This window comes from Limulus polyphemus, unplaced genomic scaffold (genome assembly GCF_000517525.1).
Source record: "Limulus polyphemus unplaced genomic scaffold, Limulus_polyphemus-2.1.2 Scaffold732, whole genome shotgun sequence".
Taxonomy (NCBI): Eukaryota; Metazoa; Arthropoda; class Merostomata; order Xiphosura; family Limulidae; genus Limulus; species Limulus polyphemus.
In genome coordinates, this window is record NW_013666342.1 from 342,182 (window position 1) to 351,725 (window position 9,544).

General features: G+C 30.2%; 1 protein-coding gene across 1 annotated transcript in view; it reads left to right on the top strand.

Annotated features, from left to right (window-relative positions):
- The window catches only part of LOC106460236 (inositol 1,4,5-trisphosphate receptor type 1-like), a 109,320-nt gene that overhangs the window by 59,587 nt on the left and 40,189 nt on the right, over positions 1 to 9,544 (top strand). Inside the window, exons 30-31 of the mRNA XM_022386900.1 lie at positions 962 to 1,213; positions 8,283 to 8,408. Coding sequence (XP_022242608.1) covers positions 962 to 1,213; positions 8,283 to 8,408 — 378 coding nt within the window. The remainder of the gene's footprint in view (positions 1 to 961; positions 1,214 to 8,282; positions 8,409 to 9,544) is intronic.

The following is a 9,544-nucleotide window of genomic DNA, read 5'->3' on the forward strand; positions in this document are numbered from 1 at the left end:
TTATAGTTTCCAAAGTTTATAGCACACTGACTATAGCAAAGTAATCATAGATACTTTTTTTGGTGTGTAGCATTGGTTATATTTATAGGTGTGTGGAGCATTTCTATAAAATTCATATTATGTAACAATATAAAGCTACATTTAAGCATTTATGTACATACGTATATTATTGATTCTTACTCTCAAAAATCTTCTACAACTTTAGAGAATAGGCAGGAGTTTCACAATACATATTTAACAGTATGAGCTATGTATGTTTCTAAATATAAATTTAATCTAACAAATGTCGATATTAATATAAATTTATATAATAACAAATTCGTTATAATGGCACATGTAGCATATGTTTTCATTTTGAATACAGGTGCTCTTTAATATTATAAGTCTTTCTATTTAAATTATACATTTTAAGCAACTTATATTTAGGGTATTTGATTTGTTTTCTTAATGGCACAACAACTGCTTCATTTAATACAAAAGCCATTTTATACTCATAGTTTTCACAGTTTAAAAGTCACTAGTTTTTCAGCCTTACACCCGTTTCAGATTTATTTTGGTGTGATGGGAGGCTGTAGAATTATGAAAATTAGCTAAAGGGCTTTCAAAATGGAAGTTTGGGATTTTTAGGAATTTGTAAGTTATGAGTCAGTATCACGTGTTTTATTCTTTATGAAATGATATAGCTGTTTTCAAACTGAGTAAATTATTAATAATGCTAGTATTATTTTCTCTGAGCAAATATGAATGTCAGTTTTACCTTTTTTTTTAATTCTAAAATGTATTGAACAGCTTTACAATACATGGTACAAATATAGTTATATCACACATAACTATGTTGTTTTTTTTTAAAGAGTTACAACATGATTGGTTGACTTTACTCACATCTATGTACAGTCTGTTAATTGTGCATATTGTAGTTTTGGGAAATTACTCATTTTTAAAATTTTCTTCTCCTTCAAAGTTGGTGAGTGCTGGAGAAGATGCTCTTGTATTTTACAATGACAAGGCCTCTTTTAGTCACCTGGTGGAGATGATGAGGTCAGAATGGCAGAGGATGGATGAAGCCGGACCACTTCAGTACCACATTAACTTGGTCCAGCTACTTGCAGCCTGTACTGAGGGAAAGAATGCTTTTACAGAAATCAAGTGTCACTCTCTTTTATCCTTGGATGACATTGTAAGAGTGGTTACACATCCTGATTGTCTACCAGAGGTTGGTACTTATATGTAGGTTTTGTCACTGTTTAATCTTAGGTGTTTTTTTTTGTGAGACAGTATTTGTCAATTTGACTGATGATCATATAAGTTCTAATAATCATTTTTATTTTCTTGTTTGCTACTAAATATTCATAAATAATAGTACAATCTTGTTTTATATACCAAGGGTGAATGTCTAATTGTGAGATTGTTTTAAATCTTTGTTAGCTTTTGGAAGATCAAAACTTGAGCAGTATGTTTGAAGGGTTGTTTATCAGAAACTTTTTTCTGCTGAAAGTTTTGGGATTATAATAATAAACAAACTTTTCTGATTAAGACTATTAATCAATAGATTTACCTTTACTTGCAGTTCTTGTTCACTGTTCGCCTTAGTGAGGATTTTAAGTTGTTTTCTACTTATAGGTTCACAAGCAAAAGTACTGTCTCCAGTGATGGGAAAAGTTAAATTTAATCCATCAATTTAAATTATTTCATGAACTTTATATAGGTTAATTATGTTGCACTCTTGGTTTCACTCAGAGACAAAACTCTGAGCTACATATACCACCCACCATGAAAAGTAATTGTTGAGCATTTCAGTCATGTTAAGAGCTGCTTAACAATAACATACAGTAAATTTAAATTTTTATTCTTTAACATGTTCGCGGCATAAGTGATTTCTCTAATTATGCAATAGGAACGTAAGGCCTTAGATACAGATAATTTTATGGCTTTATGTTATGTTTTATGACAGAATGACTGCATTGAGAACTTTCTCTTGGGTGCACCACCGATGGTACATGATTTCCTGTCTTTACCCATTTAAGCTTTGGTTCTCATGTGCTACTGGTGGTGCACACTATGGTTTAAGTAATAATAATCAAATGATCATAATATTTAATGATTTTTATCTTTTTTTTTCAGCCTAATCTTGCCATTTTTTAGAAGAATTATGAATATTTCACAATTTTATGGTTATAAAAAAGGGACATCAGATAAAATAATCCCTACTGTGGATGATAATAGTTCTATCCTTATTATATTACAGTCTTCATAACAGTTTTCTTAGTTATGAAAGAAGTCTCAGTTAGTGTTTCTTGCTTCAGTTACTCACAATGAAAAATTTAATGCCAATCTCTAGATGTAATTTTTTAAAATATAAACTGATTTAATCATGTAAGTTTGTTTTATTTCAGTTGTCCTTTCAATATGGCATCCATGCTCCACCAGTGGTACATGATGGAAGGCATGGCTTTATTTTAGTTATCCGTATAAAATATATGCTTCATATAGGACCTTGGAGATATGAGGTACAGTTATAAATTATGGGTGCTGTGTACCATGGGTGGTTCACGATGTCCAACAGAAAACATGCATATGTACCACTGGTGGCTCACAATCTCGTGAACATGTTAAGTTATGTCACATTTTGAAATGTGAATGATACTATGATTAATTCTTAAAAATTTAGTGTAGAATATCCTGCTTGCAAAGTAAAATTTGGCATCAACATTATTTATGCCTGTTCTCCCGTCATTCCAAAAGTGAATGTTGAGCTTTGCCTGCATGCACAGCTTTTCAAACACAATGTGGCAAGGGGCTGCCGTAAACAGGACACAGACAAAAGCTTGGACAAACACCACAGTTTGCAATATTTATAAGATTACATTCATTCAGCACATGTTGTAAATATTTAAATTATCATGTTCTTGTATGTGAACTGTTAACCACTTAGAACCTTATAAAGATTTAGGAAATTTATATTCATATACCTCATTAGAAGTTCTGAAGATAGGCTTATGATCTTTATGCCTAAAACAATACTGTAATCTGCATACAGGCTTAAAAACACATCTCAACACAGTTTAAGGGTATTTTCTACGACACAGCTTATGTAAGTGATCTCTAATTAGGATAAGCTGTTTTCTTGTATATGACAAGTCTTAAGAGTTTTTTTTTTTGTTTAGCTGTCTTTTAGTTAGGTTGTGTAGAAAAACACTTACTGTTTAAATGGTTTTTTGAATTACTTAACATATAATGCTTATTGCAAAATTATTTTCTAGTAAAAATTTCATAATCTATCTCTTTGTGAGAAAATTCATATTTACTGATTAGGAAAATGTTATTATATTCAGAATGTGTATTCCTAATCTTTAGCTTCCATATTTGTAATTTTTATTTTTTATTGTTACTGTTTAACAGAGAAAAGTAACTGGAAAATCTGGTAAATAATAGTTGTCTAATATTTCTAACAATCTTTATTAACATTGCTGTAAAATATTTGTTGTTGATAAACATTTAAGGTTATTAGTAAGAGTGAGTGCAGAGTTTTCTAATATGGTATATGATTTTTCTTCTTGCCTTCATTGGATATTATTTAGAAAGTTGATTATTTATGAGAGGTGAGTATTTTTTCATGTTATTGCTACTATTTCATGTAAAATTGTCAATATTTCTAATTTTTGACATCTAGTGTGTTGTTTTTGCCATTAAATGTGCCTTATATAAATGTTAGTTTTTGCTATGTGAAGGATTAAAGTGGCTGTAACAAGTTTCTCTGTATTTTTATGTTTTACTTTATTAATTTAAGTTTCTTACAATTGGCAGTAAATAATTTTGCAGTCTTTGTAACAGAGTTGTATTAGATATTCTCCTATATCACCCCTTATCTAATTCATTTTGTATTTAGTATATTTTTTCTTTGTGTATATTCTACTTTCCAAGAAAAAAAAAGAAGGGAATTGAGGAATTCAAGACGAGATTTTGTAGTTTAGTTTCCTGAGGTTTGTACAGTTTCACTGGCAAACTTCAGAAATGCTTATTCTTCAAACTAGTTTATTTGAAAACTTAAAAAAGTGAATATCAATAGGTTAATTCTTTGTTTCGGTGTACATATGTGTACAGGTTAATAGAGCTCTGGATTTTAGAACTGGCTAGCTGTGTTTGAATCCATGCAATACTACAAAGTATTCCACACACTGTGTGTTTGTGTTATGGAAGTGACTGTCAGTCTCTTATCATGGATGGTGAGTGTTAAGGTGTTGCTTACTTGCTGCTGATTTTCTTCTGATCTGTAGTTCAAAATTAAGAACGGCAACAGATAGTTTTAGAAGTTTTGTCATAAATACAAAAACATTATCCACACATTTGTTTTTTGCTGTAAGTTTTATATAAAGTGCTTTCTGTCAAAATTGGTTCACGAGACTCAGTTATAAGAGTTGAGCAATTTAACCCTATCTGGACCACAAAGCATCTTTCAGATATCAAGTACATACCTGCATATTAAGTTTCAAAATTTAAATAAAATAGTTCTATCCATATTTCTATAATTTCTAAATAAAAATATTTTAGAAATGATCTTTTATCATTTAATTAATAATTTTTTTATTTGAAAATTAAAATGAAAAAAGCCTATCCTAAAACAAAAGTTTATGTTTGTTAAGAAACTCCCATTACTTGAGAATATAATTATCTGTGTCTATTTTTAACATGATTTTCTTTCCGTGTTATTGGTTTATTACTACAGCTCTTTGTGTCCAACCAAGTATGACCTCACAGCATTTGATCTGAACACAGTTTTGAAACTAGCTGCAAGCAGTGTTTGAATATGATTAGATAGAACTATTTATGTCAATGTAGAGTAAATAAAGTGGCTTGAGCAGTAATTTATTGTTTTTTGGAAAAGTGACTAGTTGGAGCTCCTGTAGATATTATTTTTATTCCTGAAAATGCTTTCATGTTAAATTATATCTGTTCAAAAGCTACAGAAATTTTGTTTTATAAAAAGACACCAGATAGGTCTAGTTAGGTTAACATGTTTAGTAGATATTTTGATAACTTATATCCTAGTATTGAATATTATTGTTAAGTTTATTATATTCAAATGATATACACAATAAAATTATTTATCATTTATTGAAGAGAAACTATATTTTATAGGTATAAATTGATCTCCACCAAGAATATTATTAGCGAAAATAATGATAACTAGCTTGACACAGATAAATGATACCATTTTAAAAGTTGAGATCAAGTAACAAAAGAAATAAATTAACAAATATTGATGAAATTGAAACTGACTGTATATATAGAAAAGTGGAACTTTCTGGATAATGTGAAAAAATATTTAACTTCTAAAATGAAAGGAAGTGTTTTTGATGTTTTTCAAAACTGTATCTCACAGCAAAATTTTGGAAATTTTATCACCTAAGGAAAATGATAAAAATTCTAAATTCAAACTATATGAATCTTTTTAAGCCAAACGTAGATACTGTCTAGTAAGTTTATCCAAAGTCCAGTGTAATTTGGTTAAATGTTCACACTGCAAGAATGAAAAAAAAATCAAAGAATATCAGTGACACCCCTCCCATTTGAAAAATGTTATTACCTTGTTTAACCATTGAGTTTCATGTTTATGTTTATTTGTAGTTAAGTACAAAACTACACAGTGGGCAATCTGTGCTACACCCACTACAGGTATCAAAACTCAATGTTTTAGCAGTGTAAGCCCACAGACTTACTGCTGAGCCACTGGGGAGGCTTTATTTCTTCAGCGTCCCCCAGCGGGAAATTGGTAAGTTTACAGACTTACAATGCTAGAATCTGTGATTCAATTCCCTGTGGTGGATGTAGCAGATAGCCCAATGTGGCTTTGCTCTAAAATAAACAAACAAAATAATTTTCAAGTATAAATTATTACTTAAAAAAGTATGTTAACATAATTAGAGTGGATAATTAAAAATAATCAAGAAATATAAAATTTAGTTCTGTCAAGTACTGTCAGGCATGCTGTTTTCAATAGTTGCAGTTACCTTTCGTAACTAAAGATATATTAATGGCATTAACTAAAAATGTATTGATGACAATGGTACACAGTAGGTTGAGTATTTTATATTCAAACTATTTTGAATTTGGAAATTAGCAAGTCACATGTAAAAAACTATAGGCAATGTAAAGTCTGTGGAACAACATGTGCTTGAACTACATTTTGACATTGTTAGCATTCTATACGTAGTGTTATGCCACTGAAAATGGTTAATTTTGGGAAGGGTACGTAACAGCCTTTTCTAACACAAAATATTTATACACTCAGGTCTGTCTATCAGATATTGCATGATCACATGTAGCAACATGGACTACAACAATATGGTGAAGCTCCAGAAGTTTTATATATTTTCTTACTGTTACATCTTCTTTAAAACTTGAGTGGAAAAAGGTTTAGACTTCATTGCTGCATATAGTCACTTTTTTTGTTTAGCTTATATCATGAAGCTAACATACAGGAGATAGCAGTGTTTCAAATTATATGCCAATCTTAAGCTTTAAATTATTGTCTCCAATGTAATTCACACTTTGAAAAATGAGGGCTTGCTTCATGTGTATTTAGTAAAGAATTTTGTCATTTTTGCAAATTGTATTTCTTTTCAATTGGAATTAGTTGAATTAATGTGCTTTAAATTGGTAAAATGTTAGATTATTTGTGTGATTTAAACTTGTATTAATTCAAAGACTGACAATACTTCATGTAATAGTTCCATGATGTTTACCTAAAGTTTCATCCATTATGTTAATAGAAGCTTTACTTACAATAGTTGAAGAAGTGGAAAACACTTTACTATTAATGTTACATTTTTAGAATTTAATATACATAATATTTCTTTTAGTTAACTGATGTTTTCTTTAACTTAAAATGAATACTCAATACATTTTAACTGTCGACCAAAACTTTTAAATTCAGTTTATGTACCACCAGGTCTAGTTAAACCTAAAATAGTGTATATATATTTTTCATTTCTTATTGAAAGGTTTTTTTTACTTGTTGTTTGGTTTAACACTGGATTACTTGATTCCAAATAACAGATGTTTTTATTGACAATAATTACAGAAATGCCTGATTGAGCTTTCTGGTTACAAAAACTTTTAACAGCAATCCCTGATAATGATAATTCTTGCTTGTAAGAAGGTTAAGACAGAAGAGAGTATATGGGACAGGCATTTTTAATGAACTGCATCTGTCTAGAATTGATGAAGATCTGTGCTACCAGTTCGAAACATTGTCCAAAAACTTGCAGATAGATGCGGTCCATAAACAATTCCTTTCAAGTATCCCTGATAAGGCTTTACTTGTAACAGTTGTTGTATGAAGATGTTACGTACGTCAACTGTGAAATATGTCCTATATTATGGAAACAATGTACTCTTATACACTGATTAAGTTGAAACTACTCATGATGGCTGTGGTTATTTAGAATTTTAAAAGCTCTTATAATAGAAACTTATTTTTTTAAACTACAATAAAAATTTCAAAATATAAATCCAGTATTCATGTTAATTGGATTGACTCTTTGTTTAATTTATCTTTTTCATGACATATTGATCACACAAAGTATTTTATTTGCCAGTGTTTGTTATATATATATACATTGATTTCCTGACAAACCTTGATAACCCTTTCCACCTGAAGATTTTTGTTGTTATATCATGTTATATTAGCTTACAATATGTCACTTTTTCATATTGGTAAAGCTATAAATGATATATTTTAATTAACTTTCTATTATCCTTATATATCCCTTTTTGGGACAGTGTTAAGTTTACAGACTTACAACACTAAAATTCGGGGTTCGATTCCCTGCAATAAACACAACAGATGGCCCAATTCGACTTTGCTCTAAAACAAACAAACTATTCTTATAATAGATAAGAACAAAATATTTGAAGTAATTATGAATAACTTGGGTACTGCATTACAAAAGCAGTTAAGATCAGTAACCAACAGTTAAACACATCATACTGTGTTAATCACATTTCATCGTGCTATCAAAGTCTTTGTATAAAGATTATTAAGTATCTATGCTTGTATTAACTGTTTAAACTTGGTTTTGAAGATTTTAAAATATTTACCCCCCCCCAAAAAAAAAGAAAGAAAGAAAAACACAAGATTGGAAACAAGTAAAGAAAAAATTATTTGGTAAAAACTAAAAATACTTCAACAGCTAGCAGAATTTCATTTTTATGGTAGTTTGTGATTCTTGTTGGTCGAGACATGGATGTGAAGTTAAGTGTTTGATTTTTGTTTTTTTCAGGTGAAGGGAGCCTACATTAATTTCTTAAGCCACTGTTTCATTGACACGGAAGTAGAAATGAAAGAAATTTATACCAGCAACCACATCTGGACCCTTTTTGAGAATTTTCTCATAGACATGGCTATGGTATGCTACCATAAGTAAAAGTAACTTATGTGAGTGGAATAAATTTAAATAAGCGATTTTCATGACAAATAATTGGAGGGTACAATGATTAATTAAAACTGTCTTTAATTAAGTAAATGACTGAAAGCAAATATTACTTTATTATTCAAGAAATGTATGTGAAGCCATAATTATAACTTTTTTTTAATATAAATGTCAATATTGAACAGTTATGGTATGCAGATATTATATATCTCCTCATCTATTGCACATATATCATGCAGATTATTGTTTTGAAACTGGAACATTGTAAGTCTGATCAAAGTTGTGGTTATTTCAAACCCAGGTGTTACTTCTTGTAGAAGGATTTGGTGGAGGAGACTCTCTGATCTTTCATTGCTCTTTGTATACAGGGTTGTTTTACAATTGATGCCTTTGTGGTTGGTTGGCTACTTCAGAGAGAATGTACATTTTGAGGGTAGTTTTGGAATTTTCAGTGAAAATCATTTCTGATACTGAGAAAGTTTAAGTTTTATTGTAGCAGCTGTGTCTTTGTTTTTGGTGTCTTTTCTACTTGCCGATCGTGTGTGATTTTATTAGTGTGTATAGTAGGTTCAACAACTACCCTCAAGTTGTTTTTAAACACTTATTTTAGTTTTATGTAAGTACAATTGCATTTATAATATTCATTACCTTAATCATTTAATTGTACTATCATTTCACAAACATAATAGTAATTTCGACTAGAATGATCAGCCGTTGTTCCAGTGACCCTTTCCACTAGAATGATCAGCCATTGTTCCAGTGACCCTTTCCACTAGAATGATCAGCCATTGTTCTAGTGACCCTTTCCACTAGAATGATCAGCCATTGTTCTAGTGACCCTTTCCACTAGAATGATCAGCCATTGTTCCAGTGACCCTTTCCACTAGAATGATCAGCCATTGTTCCAGTGACCCTTTCCACTAGAATGATCAGCCATTGTTCCAGTGACCCTTTCCACTAGAATGATCATTCATTGTTCCACTGACCCTTTTCTATAATTCTTGAAAATATAGTCTGTTTGTTTGTTTTTATATAACTTTACCTGATATCTTGTTTCTTTCATTCCTCCACTACACTTGTCCTTCTAAATACTAGATCCACAAACCTTTCAT